General features: G+C 46.9%; 2 protein-coding genes across 7 annotated transcripts in view; one reads left to right on the top strand and one right to left on the bottom strand.

Annotated features, from left to right (window-relative positions):
• The window catches only part of Prmt7 (protein arginine methyltransferase 7), a 38318-nt gene extending 17494 nt beyond the window's left edge, over positions 1-20824 (top strand). For both annotated transcript variants that reach the window (XM_050143957.1, XM_050143958.1), the window contains exons 7-18: positions 3393-3634; positions 3804-3984; positions 10090-10217; positions 10787-10922; positions 11964-12047; positions 12490-12537; positions 13348-13437; positions 16058-16219; positions 17299-17373; positions 19419-19579; positions 20306-20402; positions 20607-20824. In XM_050143957.1, coding sequence (XP_049999914.1) covers positions 3393-3634; positions 3804-3984; positions 10090-10217; positions 10787-10922; positions 11964-12047; positions 12490-12537; positions 13348-13437; positions 16058-16219; positions 17299-17373; positions 19419-19579; positions 20306-20402; positions 20607-20777 — 1575 coding nt within the window. In that variant the 3' untranslated portion in view covers positions 20778-20824. The remainder of the gene's footprint in view (positions 1-3392; positions 3635-3803; positions 3985-10089; positions 10218-10786; positions 10923-11963; positions 12048-12489; positions 12538-13347; positions 13438-16057; positions 16220-17298; positions 17374-19418; positions 19580-20305; positions 20403-20606) is intronic.
• Positions 20825-20969: 145 nt separating this feature from the next.
• Positions 20970-27696, bottom strand: part of Smpd3 (sphingomyelin phosphodiesterase 3) — an 83168-nt gene continuing 76441 nt past the window's right edge. For all 5 annotated transcript variants that reach the window (XM_050143959.1, XM_050143960.1, XM_050143961.1 and 2 more), the window contains 4 exons: positions 26675-26764; positions 26471-26534; positions 24770-24932; positions 20970-24514 (listed from right to left, as the gene is read on the bottom strand). In XM_050143959.1, coding sequence (XP_049999916.1) covers positions 24413-24514; positions 24770-24932; positions 26471-26534; positions 26675-26764 — 419 coding nt within the window. In that variant the 3' untranslated portion in view covers positions 20970-24412. The remainder of the gene's footprint in view (positions 24515-24769; positions 24933-26470; positions 26535-26674; positions 26765-27696) is intronic.

Raw genomic sequence — 27696 nt, 5'->3', positions numbered from 1 at the left:
TCAATTTCAAAATGCTTTTCTTATCCTAGCAGGGAGACTTGCCCTCCCTTAGGACTGAGCCTCCTCACTACTGAGGTCTTTTGTCATAGCCAGAGAAAATGACCACTCACTCTGGGACCTAAAGACATCCTATTCTCCGTCTGTACCAACCAGAGCTCGTGGAGCTCCTTTGTTACTGATAGCTGGGCTCACTGCATGTTGACGTGTTCTGAGTTTTCTCCAAGGGCAAGTTATGTCTTTCAGTGAACTGAACAGCTGCTGTCCACAAGTTTGCCAGCTTGTGGTCTTATCTGCTCTCACACAAGAATAGACAACTACCCTGAGAAAAGTAGACGTCTCTCCTCTGTGATCTCTGCACACCTGGGCCAACTTGGGATTTTTTTGAAGTTTGTGTCTGTATGGGGACTGCACCATAGGGCGATCTCTGTTCTTTGTTTAAACTTCGAGGGCAAGTAGTAGATGTGCTGTCCTACATCTGTTACATATGTGAGACACTGCCCGTAATTCTGCACCTTCTAAGGATGGGGGCTGGGCTTCCTCTCTAAGCAACAAACACAGAACGCACGCTCCCTCGCCATTTCATGGATTTTCTGAACCCTGCCCCTATTTAGATTACAATTAGGCACTATGCAACCCATTCTTTCATCTGTGATCAGGGAGCATCTTGCCTGAGAGAACCACCTAGACTTGGAAAGGGATGGCTGGAAGGCTTTCTCAACCGTGACCCTGACAGTTTGCCAGGGGATCATGACCAAGGTGTAATGAAGTGCCACCATCTTAAAAATAAGTCAGCTATTAGAGGATGTCGGCTTGTAAGGCACAAAGGGAGTAAAACCTGGACACATGAAAATCTTCCTGCTTGACTGTTTTAAATCTGCATTCTATTCATGCATGGTGGTCTCTGCTTCTGGGCTGGTCATTTTCACCATGCGCAAAGACTCAGAGTTCTGTCACATCCATTTGAAGTGCAGTCCTAATTAGTCTTAACAGTAGAAACCCGAAGTTGAAAGATCAGAGAGGCAGAGCAGCCAGTCAGCAGAGAAATCTCAGCCCAAATTGGGGGGATCCCCACTTCTCTAATTATGATGTCATGTTTACATAAATAAATCCTTCCAATTATGATATATATTTACATTGATGATGCCATGTCCCAACAATAAGGATGTCATAGCCATTGATCTCATGCTGTCCATTTTTGGTGTCATACTCTTCCAATTGTGATGCCATATGTTAACATTGATAATGTCATGCCCTTCCAATTATGATGTCACACCATCCCATTGATGATGTCATAGTCTGAATTATGTCATACATTTACGTTTCTGCTGTCGTATCCTTCCTGTTATGATATCATAGTCTTCCAATTACCATGTATTTGTGGTGTCATACCTTTCCAATTCAGTTTTCTAATTATGCTGTCATATATTTATAACGATTACATAATACCCTTCCAATATGATATCATAGTCATTATGATATCATGCCATTTTATTTATGGTGTCATACCCTTCCAATTATGACATTGCATGTTTACATGGAAGATGTCATATTCTTCCAATTATGATGTCATACCCCTTACTCATAGAGTCATAATCTTCTGATTATAATGTCACATTCTTCATATTATGATATCCTGCATTTCTGTTTATGAATACCCTTCCAATTATGATGCCATATGTTTACATTGATATCATTTCATGATAGTTTAATACTGTAATTTTCAAATAATGTCATATACTTACATTGATGTTATATCCTTCCAATCATGGTGTCTTCCCATTATTCAAAGAGTCTAATACTAGGTGGTTGATTGTCAGCATATTTAAAACATAGTACAATTTGTGAAAAGATTTTTTTTTCAATAATCATTCCCATTCAAGATTTCTAGGTAACAATCATTCCAATTCCAGGTACACAATACCTTAAGGTATGACTACATAGAAACTCCTTTGCAAAGCACAGTGACCATGAGGGTGGGGCTGTAACTAAAATCTAATGTGGTCTCTATCAATAACATAGAGGTGAGCAGGCTATAAAATAGGTGTGGCACCTCCCTAAGGATGAGGTCTACAGAGCTAGTTCCAGGACAGGCTCCAAAGCCACAGAGAAACCCTGTCTTGAAAAAATCCCCTCCCCCCCCACAAAAAAAAGTCTAGGGAGGGAGAGTCTGGGATAAACGTTCTGAATGGTGTAGGTGAGGTCTCTATAGCAAAAGGGGTGAAATCGGCCTCCACAAGTAACAAGATCATCAGGTCATTAACAATATCCACTCCCAACTTTCTGGGCAGGAAAACCTGTATTTTATCTCCTCCATCAGGAAGAGGCCCCTGTGTGTTTAACATTCCTGGTTCCCTAGTGATCTGTGGGCAAGAAGACTTTTGTGCCTCTGACAAGTGGGAGGAATGATTGATCAGCAGTGCTGGATGAACCCAGCAGGCCGGTCAGATCAGGGTGGGCAGCTGGACATTGGGGTTTGTCCTGTTTTGCTAGGCAAGGGACTAGAACGACTACTTGTCAGGAAGACTCTTCCAGGTCTGTATGGTAGTTCATGTTAATAAGTAGGTTTTTTTTTTTTTTGAAATATTCAATAATTTTAGGTAACTAGCTTAAATTGTTTTAGCACTCAAGGCTGAGTTAAGAGGATTGTAAGGTTTGCCCAGACTGTTTAACAAGGCATTGTCTTCAAAATAATAATCATTTTATCCATGATGTACTTTCTCTTTTTTAAGACATAGTGCAGGAAACAGTTTACTCTCCTGACACAGGGAAGGAAGGCTTTAAAGTTACTACATCAGCTAAATACTTGAAGCAAGTCATTTTCTGTCCCACCAGCCATCTTCTAAATAATGACACTGAGACTTGTTATTAATTATGAAAGCTTGGCCTATAGCTTAGGCTTGTTCCTAATTAGCTTTTACAACTTAAATTAACATTTTTTTTCAAGACACGTTTTCTCTGTATAACAGTCCTGACTCTCTTGGAACTCGCTTTGTAGACCAGACTGGCCTGAGATTAATGGAGATCCTTCCTCTGCCTCCCAAGTAGTAGGATTAAAGGCACGCACCACCACTATCCAGGTTAACCTATAATTTTTAATCCACATTCAGTAGAGTGGCTTGACATCTCATCTCTCTGTACTGCCCATCCTCCTTCCTCTGTGCTGACTGGCAGCTCTGCCTTCTTCCCAGAGTCCTCTTTGTGCCTGGAAATCCTGCCTAACCTCTTCCTGCCTAGCTATTGGCCATTCAGCTCTGTATTAAACCAATCAGAAGGCGCCTTGGCAAAGACACATCTTTACAGTGCAAACAAATATTCCACAACAAATACTAATGCCTTTGACTGGGTATTTGACTTACTGTAACTGTTGTTGGTTTGTTTTGATATAAACTCAGGAGCACTGTGAAGCCGTGCCTCACAAAGCAACTGTCTATGCCCAGCTGGTGGAGTCCAGAAGGATGTGGTCCTGGAACAAGCTGTTTCCTGTCCGTGTTCAGACTAGTCTCGGAGAGCAGGTCATCGTCCCTCCCTCAGAATTGGAGAGGTGTCCTGGTGCGCCTTCAGTCTATGACATCCAGCTGAGCCAGGTGTCACCTGCTGACTTTACTGTCCTCAGTGATGTGCTGCCGATGTTCAGGTACCGTGGAGCCTCCGGGGTGGCACTTGCCTCTAGACATTTGATCCGATTTCTCTTACGGGCTGGAAACGTAGCTGAATCCACTCCACACCAGTACCTTAGCTGTAGACGTTTAACAGTGGAGTGTGTGAGTTAAATTGTGCTTCAGTTCCTGAATATTCTTCCACAGCGTGGACTTCAGCAAGCAAGTCAGTAGCTCGGCAGCCTGCCATAGCAGGCAGTTTGTACCTCTGGCATCTGGCCAAGCGCAGGTGGTTCTGTCCTGGTGGGACATTGAAATGGACCCTGAGGGGAAGATCAGATGTACTATGGCGCCCTTTTGGGCACAGACAGACCCACAGGAGCTTCAGGTAAGAGGCAGGAGCTAAGCACATTTCATGTAAGTCAGGAAACTTTTGTTTTGTTTTTTGGCTACTAGATCACTGTATCTATCAGTCAAAGGCAAAGAAGCAGTTTTCTTTTGGGAAAACACACATGCACACACACACGCACAGGGGACTAGGGATGTAAGTCAGCGATAGATAGAACACTTTCCTTGCATGCATGAGTCCCTATACTACATCCTGAATGCTACAAAGAAAATGATAATAAAAAAATAAAAGCTAGAAAGCATGTAGGCAGTGGTAGTGCACGCCTTTAATCCCAGAACTTGGAGGCAGAGGCAGGAGGATCTCTGTGAGTTCAAGGCCAACCTGGTCCCCAAGATCTAGGACAGTTAGGGCTGTTATACTGAGAAACACTGTCTTGATAAACAAGGATAGCCTGTCAGTGTGTGGTGGACCTCTCCTCTCCGGGTGAGTTCATGGTTGACACCAGTGGCCACAGTGAGCAGCAGAAGTCTTAGTGAATTAGTTCTGTTATTCCCCTTAGGTCAACTTGAAATGGAGAACTACAACTTAACTTCCTTTGGTTCAAAATCCACCTTCTCCAGTTTAGGGAAAATAAGCAGAGGAATATGAACCACAGAATGGAAATCCAGATTACTCTTCAGCATATGATACATTTTTTACCTTTAAACTGCTATGAAATAAAAGAAAAAACATAAATGAACTGCAATAAAATACTGTTATTAATAAATTGCCTATTAGTAAATATAGTTCAGAAAGTGCACCAGCTGGGAATACAGGCCTGCACCATTTGGTTTAGTTGCTTGGTATGTTTTCTCCTTGGATATAATGTCGACTCAAGGAGAAAATATATGTAGCAGCTCTTATGCTCTGGTCCCCGATTTACTACCTAGGCCAAAGGCTCTTGCTGCTGTGGGGCTTCTGTTACTAGCCAGACCTGGGAGCTCCTCACTCTACCTCTTTCTGATTGTTTGACCTAAGGCAGCTGTGGGTCACTCAGTGCATGTCAACTTCCTCTGCTGTCTTGATCTCCATAGGTACTGTCTGTGAAATTCAAAAATGGAATATTAGTACATTTTAGTTGCATGTCTTCAGAGAACTACAGTGTGTATTTTCTCCTTGAGTCTATATATGGATGTGCCAGGTAACTGTAGCGATACCCAGAGTGCAGGGTCTTGTGTCCAGGGAGTGGAAGGGTAGGTGTGGATCCCATGTCTTCTCACAGTTGATCATGTGTCCTTTCCAAACCACTGATGACTTCTATAGTATTAGGAATTTGAAAACTGAAGGAGTCTCCCTGATGAACTCACAAACCACTTTGATCCCATTTAGCCTGCCTCACTTTGGCTTCTGTCACCAGCTCTTAGCATCAGAACTCAGAAGCCTCCTTGTCTAGAGTTTATGGGAGAGGCAGATGTTAAGGAAGCACAAATTTCTCCAGTACAGGAAGGAATAGCAAGGAGAATATACCTGTTTATCCTTTCTTACTGTATATGTATGTGGCTTTTGGACTTTTAGTTTTTAGTCTTTGTATTTGAATAGACATCTTAGATGCCTGCCTTTTTGCTAAATTCAGAACCAAGTGGGTGAACTGTGTCCCAGGCAAGTGGAAGAAGCCTTGTCTTCATTTGCATATATGCTCTTGGAGTCTGAGAAAGCCTAGTTTCCTTGGTTCCTGGAAATTGCAATAAACAGGTGGTCACTCCATCAGAATTAAGCCGGGTTTTTGTTGTTGTTGTTTTTTGTTTTTTGTTTTTTTGTTTTGTTTTGTTTTCTTTTTTCTTTTTGGAAAGAAGATCTTGCTGTATAGCAAGCTGACCCACACTCACAAGGTCACTCAGGCCAGTCTCAACTCAACTCATGCTCCTCCTCGCCCAGCTTTCTCAGTGCTTGGATTACAGGTATATAGACACATTTAACTCAGGCACCAACTTTTTAGGATAGTTATTCTTCCTAATTTTTTCAAATGCTATTGCCATATTTTCTAAAAAGATGTATATAAATTTACATTGGGCCCAACCATTGAAAATAACTACTTCTCTTGGGTCTCTTGTTGTATTTTTATGCTGTATCATAGTTTTTGTTTGTTTGTTTTTGTTTTTTTTTTTTTTTTTTCCTGAGACAGTCTTTCTCTGTGTAACAGTACTGGCTGCCCTGGAATTTGCTCTGTAGACCAGGCTGGCCTCAAATTCACTGAGATCTGCCTGCTTCTGCCTCCCAAGTGCTGATATTAAAGGTGTGTGCCACCACCACCCAGCTTATAGTCTGTCATTTTTCATGTCTTTGAATATTCTTTTTTTTAAAATATTTATTCATTTATTTATTATATATACAGTGTTCTGCCTGCATGTATGTCTGCACAACAGAAGAGGGCACCAGATCTCATTATAGATGGTTGTGAGCCACCATGTGGTTGCTGGGAATTGAACTCAGGACCTCTGGAAGAGCAGGCAGTGCTCTTAGCCTCTGAGCCATCTCTCCAGCCCCATCTTTGAGTATTTTTCATAAATATTTAACTTATTTCTGAACTGGACATTTATGTTGTTTCTGGGTTTTTGTTAGTACAAATCTGTTATATACATGTTTATGTGAAAATAGCTTCTTTTCTTTTTCTTGTTTTTCTTATATGTAGGGTTTTTGATAAGGACGATCACAATTTATTAAAGGTTACCTTGGACTCAAGTGAGTTTAGTGATAGAGTAGTTGCCTAATGTGTGTAACGCTCTGGGTGTTTAATCTCCAGTCTGAATCACTTTAGATCATGCTTCACAATTTAGAATATTCTAGTTCTTAAAAAAATCAAAAACAAGAAACTTGACCTGGGTGATGGTGGTGCACGCCTTTTAATCCCAGCACTCAGGAGGCAGAGGCAGGTGGATCTCTGAGTTCCAAGCCAGCCTGGTCTACAGAGTGAGTTTCAGGACGGTTCCAAAGCTACACAGAAAAACCCTGTCTCAAAAAACAAAAACAACAACAACAACAAAGCTTCATTTAATTCAAAGAAGTAAGCCAAACAACCTTTCTTTGTTATTTTAAATTTTTGGGTGTGTATTAGTTATGGTATAAGTAGTGTATGTACTTGTTAGTATTGGTGTATGCGTATGTGCCTGTAGGTGGGCCTGTCAGAGGTCACTGTCCACCTTCATTTTTTAGATAGGATCTCTCTTAAACCTGAAATCCACTGATTTGGCTAGACCACTCAGGGATGCACCTGTCTCTGCCCCCCTTCCTCCCCCAGGTATAGACACCCAGCTTTGCAGTTCTCCCGTGGGTGCTGGGCATTTGACCTCAGGTCTTCCTGCCGTGCAGCAGGCACTATCCCGATTAAGCCATCTTCCCCATTTTCCCAACGTTTGTTTTGAAAACTTGTAGAGTCACAGAATAAGTGAAAATGAACACTGATAGTGCCTTTACTTCAGTTTATTAGTTGTTAATATTTTCCGTACTTGTTGTGTGTCTCTCTCTCCTCTCTCACTGCACATCCAGTTTTTGCTCAGTCATTTGACAGTAAGTTACAGACTAACTCTTGACTCTTTGATACTTAGGAGAATAAAGCAGTTTCATCATAATCAAAATACCATCATCACACCTAAGAAAATTAACAGTATTCTATTCCATAACATCTAACATGGTTTAAAATAAAATTTCCTTATTTGTCCCCAAAGATCTTTATAGCTTTTGTTTTCCTTGTCTAGGATCCAGGTATATATTATGTATTATATTTGACCTTTCTGTGTTTTGAAGCTATTTAAAGACAGAAGGAAATTCTGTATATATATATATTAAAGCCTTGGAATACGTCCCAAGAGGCTCTTAGAGCAGGGTTTCCCCTGGGCCACTAGGTCAGCCTTGGTTGTGAGTCAGAATTTTTCCTTCAAATGAAAGATGGCTTATAGTCCAGCAGGTGAAGGAAAGAGCTTTGGCACTTGTGCTGGCTAGTTTTATATCAACTTGACACAGGCTAGAGTCATCTGAAAGAAGGGAACCTCAATTGAGAAAACGCCTCCATAAGATCCAGCTATAGGGCGTTTTCTTAATTAGTGACTAATAGGCCCCAGCCATTGTAAGTGGTTCCATCCCTGGGCTGGTGATCCTGGGTTCTATAAAAAAACAGGCTGAGCACGCTGGTAAGTAGTACCTGTCCATGGCCTCTGCATCAGCTTCTGCCTCCAAGTTCCTGCCCTGATTGAGTTCCTGTCCTGACTTCCTTCAGTTATGAACAACAATATAGAAGGATTAGCCATAGAAACCCTTTCCTCCCCAAGTTTTTGTTTGTTTGTTTTGTTTTTGTTTTTTTGTTTTTTTGTTTTTTTTTGAAAGCAAAGAGCCTTTATTCTTTTTTTTTTTTTTCGAGACAGGGTTTCTCAGTAGCTTTGGAGCCCGTCCTGGAACTAGCTCTGTAGACCAGGCTGGTCTCGAACTCACAGAGATCCACCTGCCTCTGCCTCCCGAGTGCTGGGATTAAAGGTGAGAGCCACAGAGCCTTTATTCTTACACAAGTTTGCAAACTCTGTCTCTCCATGTGTCCAACATATTGGAGTGGTCGGAGCTTTTGTAGTAGCAAAGGTGGGGGTGAGGGATTTCTAAGGTTCAGGACCCCTGATTAACTGACATTTGTCTAGGGGTGTCCTGGTGGAAAGCGATGGGTGTGTGCTGGCAGGCGATCCTATCTACAATGGTTGGAACGTTAGAGATTTCCTTTGGATGCTCTGTTCCTGGGTGGTGCCTGGGTCATCTCAGACTTGGGCCTCTGTTAAGCTCTTCAAGGCTGAGTCCTACGAGCACACAACTCCATCCATAAAATAGGGTAGTGGTGACTAGGGCTGTTTTCTTTGCTAGTGTTGGCAGCTGAGGCCTCTGCCTTGGCTTGAACCTTGAGCTTTGTTTTTTGGAGCCTACGACCCCTGGCCATGTAGCTTCTAATCCGCTTCCCAAGCTTGGGGTGAGCAATTAAAGCCAGACGGGTGAGTTTGCTTCACCACCTGGGGCTTCACCTGGGCCTTGATGGTGCACTCATGGCCAGAAGAGGGCACCATTACAGATGGTTGTGAACCACCATGTGGTTGCTGGGAATTGAACTCAGGACCTTTGGAAGAGCAGGCAATGCTCTCCAGCCCCATGACCGGGGTTTCTTGATGCCATTTCCGGGACTGGTTGTGTGTGGTGTGGTTCTTGGACTTGGACTTGGCCATGGCTGGACGGTAACCGGCGGCTCCCAAAGTGCCTCATTCGGAGCTCCTCAGATGGAATGAATATCGACCCTCAAAAGACAGGTCCACTTAGAGTCTGAGAGAATGAGCTTGTTTCGGGAAAAGCTCTTTTCAGACTGAAGGAAACTCTTAGGACAAAGTCACTTGAGTCAGAACGAACCCGAAATCTATTAAGCATCCTGCTGGCCAGTCTTCCCGAGGGCGACCTCTCAGGGATCCCTATTTCCCAATCTCGCAGATGGGTCTAGTTGCTGATGATCATCCCAGCGGGGCCTCCAATTGTAACACCCGGTTTTGGTGTTACACCCTCGGTACAGCTTGCACGCCACTGTACCGAATGAGTCCGGCAAGGACCTGGAGATTGAACAGAACACACAAAGAAGTCGGGGTCATCCTATAGGAGATCAAGCGAATGCTTGTTTTTGTTTTTTAAGACAGGGTTTCTCTGTGTAGCCCTGACTGTCCTGGAACTCTCTTTGTAGACCAAACTGGCCTCAAACTCAGAGGTCTACCTGCCTTTGCCTCCCGAGTGCTGGGACTAAAGGCATGGGCCACCACACCAGGCAGCCTGTTGTTTCTGGTCATGGTGTTTTAATCAGAGCAATAGTAACTCTAACTATGATGGCACGGCTTTGTGAGGAGAGAGCAGAGCCTGCACTTGTCCCTTCTAAAGCTTCCTTAGAAGGCCACCCCCGGTGATGTCTTCTAAAGTCAGCCGGGATCCAGAAAGCTTTTTGGGACACTGACTTCTCTGATTAGAATTTTCCTTTATCTTTAGGGCCATAATAGGCACTTATAGTCTGTGCCATATGTCTGTTCAACTAAAGGCTCTGGCCTTTGACCTGGAAGCACTGTTGTCACAGCGTAGTGAAAGCTGGCTCTCTGCTCCTCGTTTCAGTGGCGGGACCACTGGATGCAGTGTGTGTACTTCTTGCCGCAGGAGGAGCCCGTTGTTCAGGGCTCACCCCGATGCCTGGTTGCCCACCATGATGACTACTGTGTGTGGTACAGTCTTCAGACAACCAGGTATGCCTGTTGCTGGTGTGGAGGACCAGCCCTCAGAGTCTGCACTGACGTAAACTCTCCGTTGAACAAACCTAGCAGAGATTTGAATGGGTAGATTTATATTGGAACAGAATGAAATAAGAGCAAGGGCCAGGAAGATGGCTCTACGGGTAAAGGTGCTTATAGTCAAAGCTGATGACCTGTGTTCAGTCCCCAGAATCCACATGGTGGAAGGAGAGAGCCTGTTCCACAAAGCTGTCCTCTGACCCCTGCATTTGTGCTGTGGTGCTCCTCAACACACATGCCGTAATAATAATTTAAAAAGCAGAAGTTTATAGCGGGGACTATCAGTGTGTTTGTGTATATGTAGAAACTGTTATGGGTTGGTAAGTTCTGTTCAAATATATGAAAGTATGGGATCACAGGGCTCTGTAGCCCGCAGTGCGCTAGTGTCCAGACTCACCTAGACTCTTGTAGAGTGTCGTGTGTCTCCCAGGGCCCAGGCTTAGTTCTGGTGTTCCCATCCCCTGTACCGTGCTCTCGTGCTCTCCAGTTATCACTTATGTTTGGCTTTTCCCCTCCCTGCTCAGTGCTGATGAGAATGCGAAAGTCTACCAAGTGCGCCCTGTGTGTGATTGTCAGGCTCACCTGCTCTGGAACCGGCCTCGGTTTGGAGAGATCAATGATCAGGACAGAACTGACCAGTATGCCCAAGCCCTGAGGACTGTAAGTGTCCCTGTCTTTATGCTTGGGTCTTACTGCTGTACTTATGGTTTGCTCTTACAGTTTTGTTTTGTCTTTCCTGTCAATATCTCCAACTGGCCTCATCTGGAGCAGACCCTGGAGAGCCTGGGAACTTGTTCTAGACTCTCCTTGTTCTCTGCTCTGTGAGAGGTCCCCTGGGTGTTCACTCTTCCCACGAGAGCTCCTCTAAGAGCCTTTTCCCAGCCCAGACTTGTTGTGCTAGATACCATTACCTCTGTAGTCACCAGCAGCTGGTGTGGGTGATCACACCGTAAGCTACACCTCTCCCGTTTCCATCTGCTGTAAATCTGACCTTAGCGCCCTCTGACCTGGGTTCAGTCTGGAATCCGCAGATGGCATTTAGGAGTCTCCTGGACCCCTGGGAGTTGTGTACAGAAATATGTCTGCACATGCATGCATTTTGTGGGAAGAAGACCTCAAGCTGCCATAAGTTCCTCTGCAATGGATCTGTGACCCTACCTTTGAAGGGCACATGGGCCAGATGGGAAAGAGATCGGCTAACATAGATTAGAGGGCACCTTCTCGGACCTTGTATGCCTTTAGCTGGGTCTTCTGGCAGGGTGTGGAGGGTCTTTCCTGGCAGTGGGCCCTGGTGGGAAGAGTGGGTGAGTGCCATGGCTAGTTACTGTGTGCCTGAGAAGGCAGGCATGACAGTGTGGGGGCAGGAAGGAAGATGAGAATTGCTGTATTCAGAAATTTAAGGATCTGGAGAGAAAGGCTCAGTGGTAAGGGCCATTGTTACTCTTCCCTTGGACCTGGGTTTGGTCCCTAGTACTCAGTTTGTGTCTCCAGTTCTAAGGAATTTGATGCCCCCTTCTGGCCTCAGTGGATTACAAATCCATAGGAAGGCAAAATACCCATATGCATAAAATTAAGAAAAAACAAAAAACAGGAAGATGAAGCCTATGAGTGCAGCTGGGGGAAGAGCACCATGTCTGGTAGCTTGTCAGGAGGAAGCCCCTGGACTAAGGTGACGGTCGCTGATCCTGCTCTTTCCCACAGGTGCTGATGCCAGGTACCATCTGTCTTTGTGTCAGTGATGGCAGTCTGCTCTCTGTGCTGGCCCATCACCTCGGGGCCGAGCAGGTACTGGGATATGCATTTGTTATCTCTGTAAGGTTGTTCTTCTCTTTTCATTTTAAAATTTATTGTATTTTCTATTTTGTTGTTTTTCACTTTTTTTTTTTTTTTAAAAGTTGACTCTTGATTTAGGGTTTGGTGTAGTTTAGGCATGAGTTTCTGTGTTCAAAGCCCTTTGCAGATGTAGCTTTTGTTAGTGGAAGGGCCTTGGTTTGGGGGCTGAGGAACTTTACTGTTTCCATTCGTGGTCAGGAACCAAGTAATGGCTACCACTGTCAGGTAGCTGCAGCATAGGGTTCTGAGTTGGCCACCTTCCAGAGTGAATACCCAGTAGAGCTGCTGTCTCAGGGATGCAGAAAGGCCAGGCCATTGTTTCACTGTCTTCTTGACAGGTTTTCATCTTGGGTGTGTCTACCTTCTTTAAGTTTATCTCTCCTGTTCTCTTCAGGTGTTTACAGTTGAGAGTTCTGTAGCTTCCTACAGACTGATGAAAAGGGTAAGTGACAGTTGTTACTGAATTCATGAGGGGACTGTTGGCCCTGCCTTCTTAAGTCTGGGACGGGTGATTTTGCAGTATGAACACAGCCAGGAACTAGTAGAAATAGCCCAGCTTCCTGGCTGTACCTGCTACCCAAAGAGCTGCCTTATGGCTTTGGGGCAGATGTTTAATTAGTAGGATTTTTGTATGTATGTTTTGAGACAGGGTCTCACTATGTAGTCTTGGCTGGGCTGTAACTCCCTGTGTAAACCAGGCTAGCCTCAAACTCACAGAGGTCTACCTGTCTCTCTCTTCCAAGTGCTGTGATAAAGTTGTGCACCACCTTGCCAGACTTCTGGCGTCCAATCAGAAGCAAATGTTTGCACTCTACTTTTGGTTTTTGTAGTTGAAGAAGTTTAGTCTTTTCTCATTTCACATAAGAATAAGAAATTAGCGTCTTTGTGTAAGTAGAACTAAGTGATTTGCTCCTGGGAGTAACTTACTCTTCCAAAACTGCAAGACCTATAATAGGTCCTGGATGAGGAGATATCATTGCTTCCCGACCTCTTTCATGGTCAGTAGGAAGTGCTCAAAGAGATGTTTACACAAGCAGATGAAGTGGTATCCTAGAGCCATTTGGCCAGAAAACTCAGCAGGGAAGGTAACTTTGAGAGGTGTTAGTTTTAACTTTTTATGATGCTGCAGATTGAATCCAGGCCTCAAGCACATCAGCAGGCTCTCTGCCATGGAGCTTCTGCTCAGTAATTGTTTTCCCCAGATCCAAAACAATTTGTGAGCATAAAGATGCTTATATTCTTTCTTTTGAAGATCTTCAAGGCCAACCACCTGGAAGACAAAATTAGTATCATCAAGAAACGGCCTGAGTTGCTAACGTCTGCAGACCTGGAGGGTAAGAAGGTGAGCCACTGGGGCTTATGTGAGTGGGGACAGAGTGACACCATGTAACCTAATCTCCGCCCTGTCGCCTTAGCTAAATGTTATGTGATGTTCCTGTTGCAGCTTGGCCAACAGAGACCTCACCACTATGAGGGTGGGTGAGGGTCTGTATAAAGGCCCAGTGAACATGGCACTGGGCTCCTGTGCCTCTCAGATGAGAGCAGAATAGTTTGTTGAGGTTAAGGAACATGGTGTACCACCTCTCCTTTCCCTCTTCAGTAAAGTCCTCTTTGAAGGGTTCTTTTTGCTCAGATCTTTTAACACCCCCCTACCCCCCCACCCCCCGCCAGAGCTGCTCACCAGGAACCTGGTTACTAAACACCAGCTCTCTGCATGCTTTTCTTTGTTTTGAGAAAGGGTTGTTATATAGACTAGGTTGATCTTGATCTCACAAAGCTCCGCCTACCTCTGCCTCCTGAGTGCTGGGATTAAAAGCATGTGCCACCATGGCTGGCTGTGTTTAGCTTCTTGAGAAGCTGCTGAACCGTTGTCCGTCATTGCTGGTTGTGCCTCTCCAAAAGTATGTGAGGCTCATTTTGTGGTTTCTCTCCTTTCAGTGTAGCCAGTTCAGTGGGAACACATTGGTATATCGTTGTGGTTCTGATATGTATTTTCATGATAGCTAATGATACTGAACATCTTTTCATGTACTCATAAGCTGTTTATAAGTTATATTTGAATATCTGTTCAAGCCTCTCGCCTATTTTCCCTCATGCCTTCTATAAAATGACAGCTTGAGATGAATTCATACAGTATACAAAGCACTCATCTAAAGTATATGGCTGGTTGACTTAGTGTATTTGTTAAGTATACCACCATCACTAGGTCAACTTTAGGGCATTTTTATTACCCTAAAAGATACTTTTTGTTGGTGGTTACATTCATGTGCCACCAACAAAACCCTAGACCATGAGTAGGTTACTTTCTGTCTTTGTGGGTTTGCCTATTCTGGACAAGAAATATAAATGAATTTATACAATATATAATCCTTTGTAACTGACTTTTTTCATTTAACATAATATTTTCAAGGATCATCCATGTTATAACTTAAGTCAGTGCTTCATCTCTTCCTATCGTTGAACAACACTCCATTGTATGTATATACCACACTTCCCATGCCAGTTGGTAAACATTTGTGCTATTGATATTTCTTGGCTATTTAGAATAGTGCTACTTAGAACATTCAAGTACCAGTTATGTTTTCTCCTCTTCTTCATCTCTCATTTTTGTTTTAAAGATTTATTTAGCTGGGTGGTAGTGGCACACACCTTTAGTCCCAGCACTCAGGAAGCAGAGATAGTGGACCTGTGTGAGTTCAAGGCCAGCCTGGTCTACAGAGTGAGTTTCAGGACAGGCTCCAAAGTTACAGAGAAACTCTTGTCTCAAAAAAGAAAAAAAAAAAGGATTTATTTATTCATGTATTTTATTTATTTATTTATTTGGCGTTTTGAGACTCCAGGTTCCTGTTGGGTAGAAATGATGAAATGGTGAGAGAAGGCATCCGTGTGATGTTCCCGATGCTGGGGTAGAAGTGAAGGACGGGGAAGTTTCCGGGCCAACCCTGGTCCAGAGCATCATTGCATGTCCTCTGGTTCTCATCCACTGAGTCCTGGGAGTCTCCTCAGACTCTGCCCCAGTTTCCCACCTGGCCTGACTACTGTGGCATTCCCTTAGAATACCTCCAATCTCCATCTCCACTTGCAGAGTTCTGCACGTGCTTCATGGTCCTCAGAAGGGTTTTTTATTGTTTTATTTTATTTTTTAATAATTATTTTTATTTTGTATACATTGGTGTCTTGCCTGTATTGTGTGTATGTATATGGGAGGGTGTTGAATCCTGGAGTTCCATTACAGACAGGTGTGAACCGCCATGTGGGTGTCTGGAATTGAACCTGGGTCCTCTGGAAGAGCAGTCAACACTCTTAACCCCTGAACCATCACCCCAGCCCCTCAGAAGGGTTTTTTAAAATACATGTCTTCTATCTTTTGAATCCCTGATAAAGCTGTTTGGAGCCCCTCTTGCCTTCAGGGCAAGGGAACCTGCTTAGCTATTTGGCCATTTGGAGTCTTGCTGGCCTGGCCTCATCCTCTCCTAACAAATCTAGAAGGCCTTACTCTCACTTACACCCATGCTTGGCCTCTGCCCCTTTGTCTGGCTTCTCTGACTCCTAGTCGTCTAGCTGTGTGTGTATTCACAAATGCCGGCTGAACTGTAGTCCACCAGGCACCACAGTGCCTGTGTCCACGTTGGTTTAATGCAGTGAGGTGACGTGTTGTTCATCTGGTACTGACAGTGCACTGGAGAAACAGCTCGGTCTGTGAGTGGAAGTCTATTCTGGAAGCCCTTTCTGAAGCCCCTGTGTGTGCTTATTTCTCGCTTCTTTCCCATAAAGATCACTCTCCCTTGTGTTTGTGTTGTTCTTCTACTCCATAATCCTCTGTGTCTTCAGGGGCGTGCTCATCTGTTGGCTGAGTGATGAGGAGTGAATGACCTGGTGCATGTTCTTGTGAAATTGCTGAGCTGCCCTTCACTGGTTACCCTCACTCCTGATACCTGACTTCTTCCTGTTTTGGTTGCCAGGTCTCTCTGCTCCTGGGTGAACCCTTCTTCACCACCAGCCTGCTGCCATGGCACAACCTATACTTCTGGTATGTCCGTACCTCTGTGGATCAGTACCTGGAGCCTGGAGCTGTGGTGATGCCCCAGGCTGCCTCACTGCACGCCATGGTCGTGGAGTTCAGGGTAGGCAACAGGAGGGTGGGGAAGCTGTGTTCTTCAGAGTCGGTGGGTGCAGACTGAACAGCTTGGGCCCTGGTGACGGCCCTTTCTTTTCTGCATCAGTGGCTGCAGGATGGAATAGAGGAAGGCTACGATTTTATAAAGCAGTAATTTGACATATGAAATGGAAATGACTGTGTGTTGTCACTTTACAATTGCGGCTTATCAGAATAATTAAAAACATAAATTAAGTGTTTCAGGAGGCGTGCTGTGCAGCTAGCTGTGCTCTTGTGGAGAACAGAGGCTGCGTTTGTTAGGGCATTCTGAGATGGGGACTTCTCTTTTATGCACGAAGAAATAGAAAAGCTTCATTTTAATTCTCTCATCAAAGCAGAGCCACAGTCACCAAGTCATTTTGGAAAAGGCATTATTTTATTGAAAGGATTCTGAAGTGCTTTGAACCTAGAATGAAGAGTGAATCATATTTGATATTCCTTTTATGAGAATGGCTCTATTTGTGGTACCCTCATGGCTCTATCACTTAATTTCTGTGTTAATTATCTGATGGAATTTCCATATGGATTGTGACTCTCATGACTAAAGAGTGGCTATAGAGAAGTTTGCTTATTCCCAGGCCCAAGGAGCAGGGCATGGAAGATGGACTGGCTAGACAGTGCTTTGGGGCCCTCGCCTGTCCTTTTATGCAGTGTTCCCAGGATCCTAGAGGACTACTTACAGAAGCCTCAGCCTCATAGTTCTGGTTGACTGTCTTCTTCGTTTACACAGTCTTATACCCGTCTGTCACACAAACCACTCTGGCTCTTCAGGGTCTTTGTCACTTTTTCCTGGGCCAGGGTTGGACAGTGGTGTCCTGTGTCTATGGTATATAGAACAGCAAGCTTTGCCTGCCTGTGGTTCTGCTTATTAGTTTGTTTTGAGTCAGTTTTGGCTGGAACTCACTGTGCAGCCTCAAATTCCCAGTAATCCACCTACCTTTGCCTCCCAAGCACTGGGATTAAAGTTTTGTGTCATTTTGACCAGCACCCCTCTTAACCCGTAGTCCTGTAGCCCAGATGTAACACAGGACTATTCTTCCTTCATAGGATCTGTGGCGGATCCGGAGCCCTTGTGGTGACTGTGAAGGCTTTGATGTGCACATCATGGATGATATGATTAAGGTAACCAGAACTGGCTCGACCTGCCACCTGCAATGCTACTGGGGGTCGACATGAGAGGATTAAAAGTTCAGCAGTCCAGGATACTTAGTAAAACTGCCTCAATTTTTTTTAAAAAATTAAAAAAACATACAGACCAAACAAAGGGCTGGAGAGATGCTCACTGGTTAGGAGCACTGGTTGTTCTTCCAGAGGACTGGTGTTTGATTCCCAGCACCCACATGGACGCTTACAATCAACTGTAACTCTAGTTTCAAGGAGTATGCTGTTCCCTTCCAGTCTCCATGGTAAACAAGCATACATGCAGACAAAACACCCATACACATAAAATAAAAATTCAAACCAAAACCCCTGTGGTGGAGGGCATGGGGTCTAAGAATATTCCTGCCTAGCATCGTGTAGTCCTGGATGTGCACTCTCTAGGGTCATTAAAAGCATAGATCGTGGGATACAGCTCTGAGTCCTCTTCTCCTCTACATTTCCTCAAAGCCATAAGCCTCTGGCAGGTCTGATGGGGGCAGCATAAATAGTATAGAGCGAGCTTCTGTTCTGGGTGGTGAGGCCAGTGCTGCCATTGTGTTTGGCCCACCATGAGCATGGTACCAGTCACTAATGTCTGGATTGGAAGAACTAGTTAGGAGGCATAGCTGTGTAAAGAGACCTTATCAAAGAAAAGAGGACTAAGGTAGTTTACAGAGGCAGACACCTCTGCTGGGTGTCACCAGGCCTTGTCTTTCCTGCCTCCCCAGCGCTTAGCCCTTCTACTCACGTAGACCCGGCACCCTCCCTGCCAGTTCTGCCTCCCCTTCAGGTTCCCAGGGAGTCTTCAGTTCAGGTTTCTGCTGCCAGCCTTGTCAGAAACACTCTGGTCTATATGACTTCCTACCTCTCCCCCCTCAGCCTTCCTCTACACAGTGTCCAAGAAAATGCACATCTTATAGGACTCCACCCTCCTGCGTGCAAGGGCCATACCCATCCTCTTGAAGTTCCCGGTGTGGCCACTGCTTGTCTTTCCTGCTTGACTCTTGTCTGTGTCCCCTTCCAGCCTTTTGACCTCCAGCTTCCTGCCTAGAGTCATCTGTAGATAGCTCCCCTATCCTGCTTCTGCCCACACAGTCTGCTGTCACATAGGCATGAGTGCTTTTCCCAGGCACTGGGCTTGTTTATTTACTTGTCCATTTTCCTTGCTTCTGCGCCCCATCAAGGTAGTGTCGTGGTAGCTGGTGAAAGAACCGGAATCACCAAGACCAAATGCTCAGCACAAAGGACATTTATTTGTCCCAGAAGGGCAACAAAGCCAGGAGATAGAGGATGAGGGGGAGGGGGAAGAAACAAGGGGGCTATTTGCCCTGGAGAGACAAAGGACTGCCTCTGGATAGAGAGGAGACCGATATGGTCCATAGGCAAATGACAGTTTATAAAGGGAAGCCCTCATGTTAGGATAAATTGGTTAATTTTGATTGGGCATGTTAATTGGGATAGTCAGAGAAGGACTACTTTTGATTGCTGAACCTCAGTACTTTGATAGCTGGACCTTGGTGGTTAGCCTCAGGCGGAAGAAGTGACCAAATAAGGGGCTAGATCTTGGTGACTAGCTTTAGGAATGTAATCTAATAGTTTAGCAGGGCAGAGGGAATAGGGGAAGGGCAAAGCCTGCCAGATCCCTGTTTGCCTTGCTTGGGCCTGCGTTGCCATGCACAGACCAGCTAGAGCCATTTTGGTGGGCAGTATCAGTAGAGGTGAGTGAATGCCTCCCTTTTATCCCTCTCCCCCTCCCCCCAGAGAAAGACACTTGGTTCTCAGAGTATGTCAAGAGTGGGCATTGTCATCCTTGTTTAAAAGGGAAGCTGGGACTTAGGGAAGTGAAGTGACCTTCTAATGAATGGACAGGAAAGGAGAAGCTGGTTGTTACTACCAGGTACCCAGTGGTAGGTGACAACATGCTGGTCCCTATGAGTGCAGTTTCACAGGAGGACTGGGCCCCAGAAATGAGGGTACTCCTGGCTGGCTGCAGTTCATCTCTATAGATCTGTTCTCTTCTCCTCTAGCACTCCCTGGATTTTCGAGAGAGCAGGGAGGCAGAGCCCCACCCATTGTGGGAGTACCCATGCCGCAGCCTCTCTGAGCCTCAGGAGATTCTGACCTTTGATTTCCAGCAGCCCGTCCCCCAGCAGCCTGTGCGTGCTGAGGGCTGCATGGAACTGAAAAGGTGAGTAGAAGCTATAGCGAGTTGTGGGGTGAAAACAGTAGAGGGACTTAGAGATGACACAGTTGTGAAGGACAAGCAGCTTGGCATCATACTCTTGGCCCAGGAAGTGTCCTCCCATCCTGCCCCATCCTTTGCATTATGGAGGGTCCACAGCCTTTGATCTTGTGCTGGTCAGGGAGAACTGGAGTGGGCCTTGCTTACTTCCCTACCTGCTGCTCCTTGTTGTATCAAGCTGCAGACTAACATGAGTTTGGTTTCTATGGTTATCCACTTGCCCTCCTGAATTCTCTTGGGAGTTAAAGCAGGTCAGAATTGGTGAGGGCTGCTTGCTGCAAGGTGAGGGAGACCTCACCCAGCTCCACCTCCCTTCACAATAGAGTGTTGCCTCCTCCCTAAGGGAGCCATATGTCCAGAGCTCCGAGAGCTTTTTACACCAGGGACAAGCAGCCAGGTCAGGGCAAATGCCACTGCCCAGGGAATCTTCATTGTCAGCTCTGGGAGCAGCTGTGCTCGGAGGTTTCTATGCTCGGGCTGTAGGGAGTGTGGAGTTGAGAGCTGTGGCTGCTGTGGCTTGACCTTTTCTGCTAGGCTTTACCAACATGGGTGAGGAGTATATAAACTCCCGACTGGGAGGGAGGGGAGTGGTAGAGGTTTCAGGAAAACAGAAAGATGTGTTTGATCGGACTCATCCATGTCTGTGTGACTGTTTGATTTTGTACTCTGCAGACCCGGGAAGAGCCATGGGGCTGTCCTGTGGATGGACTATCATCTGACGCCAGACAGCACAGTCAGCACCGGCCTCATGAGTCCTTTGGAAGACAAGGTAGCACTGTGGGCACCAGGCCCAGAGTATGTGCCTACCCTAGAACTACTTGTTCCCCTTGTGCTCTGAGTATCCCTGTTCTGTGCCCTTCAGGTCAGGTAACTCCCAGGTGGCCCAGGTTACTTCCCATTGTTGGTTACATGGGCTGGAAAGGTGACTTGGGTACCAGGGACCCTTCCCATCCTTTTGCTACTCATCCTGCAGGGGTACTGCTCCTGGAACCCCCACTGCAAGCAAGCTGTGTATTTCTTCAGCAGCACACTGGATCCCAGAGTTCCTCTGGATGGCCCTCAGTCAGTCAGCTATGCTGTGGAGTTTCACCCCCTCACTGGAGACATCACCATGGAGTTTAGGCTTGCAGACACCTTGAACTAACCTTCCCTTGTTGAGAAATTAAATGGCCAATAGGCTGCAGACTCTGAGTAGCGTGGGGCTCAATGGGGAAGGAAGGCCAAAGAACTTATTCACTTGCATGCACCTACTTGGCGTCTGCACAGAGGAGACCTTTTTTATTTTTGTATCTTAGTGCTGCTGGCTCCCAGCATCAGGTGTGGCAAGCAGAATAGGCTGTTGACTGATTTAAGAGTTCTGAATCGACCAGGGAGAATGTTCTGTGCTTCTGAGAGTTCAGAAAGCTCTGGTGTAGTAATGCTTTCTGTCCTACCTCAAGGAGAACTAAGGAACAACCTTCACTGGGACTAAGGTAGGACTGTCCACTTAGCTGGAACCTACCCAGCCTGTCTGTTTTCTAGGAATTTCCAGGTCTCTGCTTAGAGAATGGCCTTCTAGGGAGTTCCTTGGAGCTTCCTGATCCTGGTAAGACCTGTGTTGAGAGGACTAGGCTCCCCTGCTAATAAGTAGCTTTACTAAGCTACATTCATATACATTTGGGTATCTGGCCACAGTGCACACCTGCAGGTGGCCTGATAAGCCATGAGACCTGGAGCAGCAATCATCGGTTGCTGCTCACAGGGTTCAAGCAGTTTCCTGTGGAAAACCAGTAGGAAGAAAATTAGGAGAGTCGCCTTCTCCTCTATTTATCTGAAGCCCTTGCTCCCCAGTTGGCCACAGCCCTGTCCCACCTCTGCCACTTCTCACTCTACTCTTGCTAATGACCTCTCTGTTCTGAAAGGATTTGGGAGGTAACCAGTAATAGAACCTAGCATTTCAGGGCAGACATGGGCTGTGTCCCCATAGTCATTCCCCAAAGTTGATCCCTAGGCTGGGATCAACTCTGGAAGTCTGTGGGCCCTCCCCAGTTTGTCATGCACATCAGTACAGAGCCAGCACACGAGCCTTGAGCCTCACAGTTTTATTTTCTCTTCATTCTCCATCCTTCCTTTCAGCACCATAAAGGAAAAATCCACCTCTTTTTTTTTTTTTTTAAATCAGGCATAAAGATTGTTTTTCTTCTAGGGAAGAATCGTCTGGATATATATTTGATAATGTTTTACCAAAACCTTAGGTATCTTACCATATAAAACCCCTAATGTCCCATGAGGATACAATACAGAAATTAAAAAAGTTTTCTTTTTCTTTTAAAACAGTATTTCTAAATCTGAGCAAGTTAATACAATAGTTAAAAAGCATCAAGGTTAATATTCATACTTAAAACTCCAGATGGTTTGGACAAATAAAGGTGAATGAATGGTCTTTCCTAAGCTAACGCACTTACCTAGCGCTTCCCTTGAGGGGTCCCAGGCAGGCAGAGCTGCAGTTGGGAGTCAAGTGATCCCTGTGATTGCCTCTATCTAGGCCTTCGCTGCCACAGAATCTGGAATCCTGGCAATGCCTCTTTTTCAGAAGTTGGACTATAAAGGCCTGGCAGTACATAAGTCCTGAGTCCATAGGCAAACCACAATGAAATGTGTGGCAGATGGTATGGCCTCAGTGCTGAGTGATGTGTGGGGGAGCTGGAAGGCAGGCTGTCCCTCCTCTGGACTCCAGAACCTGTCTGTAACAAGATGACAGAGGCACAGGGCGGTACAACTTGCCTAAGGCCGCCCTGGGAGTTGGGAAGGAGAGAAGCATGTGGCTCTGACTCCAGACATGTTACCCTGGCTCAGGTTTAGGGACCCTGGCCTTGGCCTCATCTACTTTCCTGTGCACAGTGCCATTGGTGTAGGGATTGGGCCGCCCGTGGTGCCCTGCACGAGCAGAATCCTGGTTCTTTCCAGGGCTTGGACCTTTGATTCCATGAAGCCTTCCCAGATTGCCGGAAGGCCAGGCCCTGGCAGAAGAGGGGCACAGCAGAGAACCCAGCAAGGCTGCCCTGCCTCTGGACACTGGAGCATGGGGTGGGGCTCCCTAGGCCCAAAGATTTGGACAGATGGATGTCACCAGCTATACACACCCTAATGCCAAGCTGCCTGTGGTCTGAAGGATCACCCCAGCACAGGGCCTGGCATCTTGTTGGATATATGCCCCTCGTCTTGATCCCTTTTGCTACTTAATGGGTGACAAGGCACAGCTTCAGGGCACCAGCATTTAGAGGTCCCAGCAGCAGGGACCTGATGCTTTCTCCATCCTCATCAGGCAGAGTTGGCTTTGAGCCAGGCTGGATACAAGATAGGACACTTTGAAGAGACCAGTGGGGTTGTCGGAAACAGTCCCTCAAATTGGAGCTCAGGACCCTGGGACAGGTATCTTCCCTTTGTAGCCAGGGATCAGCCTCTGGTCCCTGAAAGTAGGTGGGCAGTCAGTGCTGTCTAGGGCACCTGAGCAGGAACAGGTGGAGAACAGTGGGCTTCTAGCAGCCTTGCTATGCTGAGCGTGGGGCTGGCTCTGCTCACACAGTGGCAAGAGTGGCTTCTGGATGCATCTGGAGTCACTCCTACCTAGACAAGCAGTGGCTGGCCACCCGAGCTTAACTGGTGAGGAAGCCATTCTCTACATCTTGGCTTCCTGCCACTTCATCCAGGGTACCCTCCTAGACATGGCATTGAGTAGAGTAGCTATTGAGGGAGAGTGGGCCTGAGAGGCCAGAGCTGCAGCCCAACTTGGGGGCAGGCAAGTAGTTCCTGAGCTCAGCCACGCATGGATAAGGGAAGTCCTCAGGCAGAGAGGTTGAGCCCAAAGGGCCTGTAGAAGAAGACTTGTTGGCTTGAATAGAAGAAACTACAAACCTGTCGTTTTCAAAATCAACCCTCCCCCCTTTATGTTCTGAGTTCCCTTTGTGTAAAAAAAGTGATGCCCTCTTCTTGGATTTCCTGTTACGGCCCCGCAGCCCATGTCAGTCCCATACAGGAGCTGCTGGGGTGGCCAGAGCCAGCTGGACCCTGCTGTGTGGGCTGGGGAAGAGCACAGTTCTACCCAGTGACTTACAGACCCTAAGTGAAGGGTGATTTTGTGTTCAACATTTTCTGTTTTCTTTTTAAAATGTAATCGCCCTTGAATGCAAGACCCTGGGAAGAGCCCTGGGCTGACCGGTAATGACAGCCTTCACATCCCCACCAAGCTGGAGGTGGAGAGCTGGCAGCTGGGCCCAGGAAGTGCTTCTTTGGCTGTTTCTGATTGTGTTTGGAGTTTGGCCTTGGGTGAGGCCCGAGCAAGGGGTCTGGGTGCTACAGTGTGGCACATGGCATGCAGGCAGCGTGCGTGCGAGGGTGCAGGCATGCGAGACAACATTGGCAGCAGACAAAAGTAATGAACCCTGGACAAAGCTTGAGAAGAAATACAAAGAGTACATAAACCCGGTCCTCATACTAACCCTCGGGTTACAAACTATGTTGTGCTGTGTAATCTGTAGAAAATCGTGATTGGAAAGAATGGCACTGGTTGGGCAGCCAGGGGCACCCAGACTGGCCTGAGTCCTCTGTTCTTAGAGATGGCCCAGAGGCACAGAGCAGCCTGGCTTCCAGGCTCCCAGGGGACTGACGGGCTCTTCCCTGTCCCCTGCCCTCCTTCCCCCAGCACTAGGTGCACAATGGAGGGGACACAACCCAAGCATGGCTGTGGCTTGAAGGGCTGGCAGAGGCCCCACTTCTTGAGATGCCAGTGGCGTGGCTGATCTATGCCTCCTCTTCCCCTGCAGACACCATCAGCCGCATGGCCACAGGGAGGTGGTCGGTCAGGCCGGAGAGCTGGGTGATAAAACTGAATTCTTCTACCTCCTAGGTTGAGAAAAAAGGGGTGGAAAACATTCTGATTAGACCAGAGAGGGTGTTTGTAAAGCGGAGTGTTAGGGATATGAAATGACAGCTTGGGGTGGGAGGCTCCAGATGTGGGGCCAACTGGACTAGGGTTATACAGAGGGTATCGGGAGGGTATCAGGCTGTGAAAATGCTGGCTCTCCTTTTAAGGGAGCAGGGGCTGGGGGTTGGGTTCAGAATACTGTATGGGGCTATAGGGCCCAGCATCAGACTCACAGCCTTCCAGTCAGGGCACAGCCCCTCCTCAGCATGCAGCATGTAGTCGATGCGCCGGCCATTGCCTTTCAACAGGTCCTTCCGCCCCTTCTGCCCAGCCCCTGGGCTCTTGCTGGTAGGGAAGGCCAGATACTCCCTGCGGCCTTCCTCACTCTCCAAGACCCTGTCAGGCAGAAAGGAAGCAAGGTGAAGTTTGATGCCGGTCCTGACCCAAAGAGCCATATTCTCCACAACATAAGAGGGAAAGGGGGAGACCAAACCTGGGTTTAAGATCTTCCTGTCTGTGGCTCCACAAAGGGCCTAGGCCCTCCGCCCTCTGCCACAGGCTGTCTCCACCTCGAGCTAACTAGTTCCCGCTCCGCTGTCTGTACTCTGTACTGGTCATGGCATCCCTGGCTGTGGCCATGTTGGGAGCATTCCTCTCCTGGTCCCTCCTTCACTTTTGATCCAATAGGAGCCTGTTTGAGCCTCAGAGACCTTATTTCCTAGAAGCCCCATCACTGTCTAAGATGATGGTGCTAAGGGAACCAAGAAAGGACTACATTGGAGGTAGTCCTTACATTTTTGGGTTTGTCCTTTCGCTGATGTGACCCAGCTTGTCACCAAACCTCTGAGCACTATTTTCTTTGTAAAATGAGTGGTTGCTAAGGCCCCTGACTTGGGGGAATGTGCGGTTGTCCCATTTCTCAGCGTCATCCCAGGAGACTCAAGGGTTGTCTCCATGCCCAGCACAGTTCCTGCTAGCCTTGCCCGAGAGCCCTAGAACCCTGGGAGAGTTGAGGAACCCTATAGGCCACCCCTCCCCAATTACCGATAGCAGGCTCAGGCCAGGGGCTGGCATGGAAGACACTGGCCAGACCTCCAAGTGGTTAACACTGGAGAGACCAAGCTGGCAAACATGGCTTTCTACAGGTTTTTATCAGCCTTGAGATAAATACTCTAATGACATTCAGAGCATTGTTAACTGCTCAAAGATATAATCCATTACTGTCTTTTGCTTTGATAATTAATTCCAGCATCAATGATCTGAGAGTTACTGATAGTCATTTTTTAATCATCATCTCATGAAAAGATAATTTTCTCTGCATAGGATGATGTTTCAAATTTAGTCTCTAATCTAATTAATTGGCTCAAATTAGCTGCAAGGAGCCATGGCAGTGGCTCTGTGCAGTCTCAGGCTGTGAATTATAAATTCATTCTGCTATTGGCCTTTCTGCTGTGTCCTTTATGGAAGCCTCACTTGGTTCAAGGATGAAGCTGACCTAGGTAGAACTGCCTGTCAAGACAATCAGCCTGTGTTCTCTCACCTTCTATCTGATTGGTGGGTAGAGGCCGTGGGCTCCCTGCTCTTTCACAGACCCAGCAGCTCTCTAGGGCTTGACCTATGACCTGATCCTGGAAATTCTGGCTTCTTTCCTATATGAACTGTACTTAACAAAAGCTGTTTTCAGTGTGAGTCTAGATCCTGACTCCATGAGCCTCTTAGATTTCTAGAGTATGAAGATGGTGACAGCCTCCATCCATCCGTCCTCTCTCCTGTGTAAGAGCTTCCTGATACTCAAAAGTATCAGGGGCCTGAGTGAGCTGCTCCTGCTCGAACCTGCCCAGTCCCCATCTGGTAAGGGTTCTATGCCTCCTGAAGGCCTGGGAGCTTGTTAGGACCCCGAGTCCCTGTGAGCCCATGGTGGTACGGGCACTTACTTTTGAAGATTGTCAGGGGTACACACATCCTCATCATAGAGACCGTTTATGTCCAGCAGGGTACCTGGGGACAGAAGAGAGTGGAGGCTGAGGCAGGGTCCAGCTGGCCTCCAGGGTGGGATTAGGGAGACACCAGGACTTTGGGGGCCTCCTGCCAGCTTCCCCTTCTTAGGAAGCCCATGGGGAGCCCAGCCTCCTGCTTACCAATGGCCCAGGGCTTCTCCTCCCCGGGCCCCAGGCGGCAGGGGTCCTTGTAGCGAGTAAACAGTGAGTGCTGCTGCTCCAGTTTGTCATCTGTGGGGGGTGGAGAGAGGAGTGCGCATCAGCCACCACACTAGGCTCATGGTGCTTTCCATGGTCCTGTGATTGGTGCTGTGGTTGGTGTGTCACTGAGTCTCTGCCCTCAGCAAGTGCCCTAACACACTGATCTGTGTCCTCCCAGCCTTCCCAGGTCCCATAGCAGACTGCTGGTGGGGGCGGAACGATACTGCAGCTAGGACCCTGCTCTTCACAGATCTGGATGCTTGACCCTTGGGGAGGAGTGGGTATCACATGGCTCAGAGAACCACATGTCCTGCCGACTCACCTCACCGGACCAGTAAAGTCTTTCTTTGACCCCTGGGCTGGAGGAAGGGCACTGGGCTTGGGCCTCTTCCTATAAGTGTGCCAAGAGTGTCATGACCAGGACAGAGACCTGTGCTGAATGTCCCACACGAGGAGAGGAAATGGTCCTGTGTTGGTGACTGTGTGTTCTATGCCGGGCACTGCACTCTCCTTGCCCATGCGGGAACTGCCACTGTGTGGAGATGCCCTGGCCACGAAAGCTTAAAACAGCTTCTACCTGCTGCCATCAGGTGAGGGTACCATCATGGACTCCAGGTGAGACCTTGAGGTCTGTTCTGAGGGTGAGGCCTGCACTCACAGGCTCCACGTTCACCCTATCGATAGTAGCCTGTGGGAGCTGAGACTCCTGCAGGGAGTCAGAGCCATGAGGTTCCCAGCCAAGTAAGGCTCAGAGCTACTCCAACCCCAAAGGAGGCCTTTATAAGTGCAGATTCAAGTCAGTTTAAAACTTCACAGTGGTCGCCTTTCAGTCTTCTATCTAAGAGGTTGGTTTGCTTGATTGGTTCTTGAGATGAGAGCTCCTGTATCCCTGGCTGGCCTACAAGTCACTGTGTGGACCAAGCTGGTCTCAAACTCTGAGCAGTTCTGTCAGCCTCTGGAGT

The sequence above is a fragment of the Alexandromys fortis genome, unplaced genomic scaffold, assembly GCF_014885135.2.
Source record: "Alexandromys fortis isolate MF-2015 unplaced genomic scaffold, M_Fortis_MF-2015_v1.1 scaffold_1, whole genome shotgun sequence".
Lineage (NCBI taxonomy): Eukaryota > Metazoa > Chordata > Mammalia > Rodentia > Cricetidae > Alexandromys > Alexandromys fortis.
This window is presented reverse-complemented; position numbering and strand designations above follow the sequence as displayed.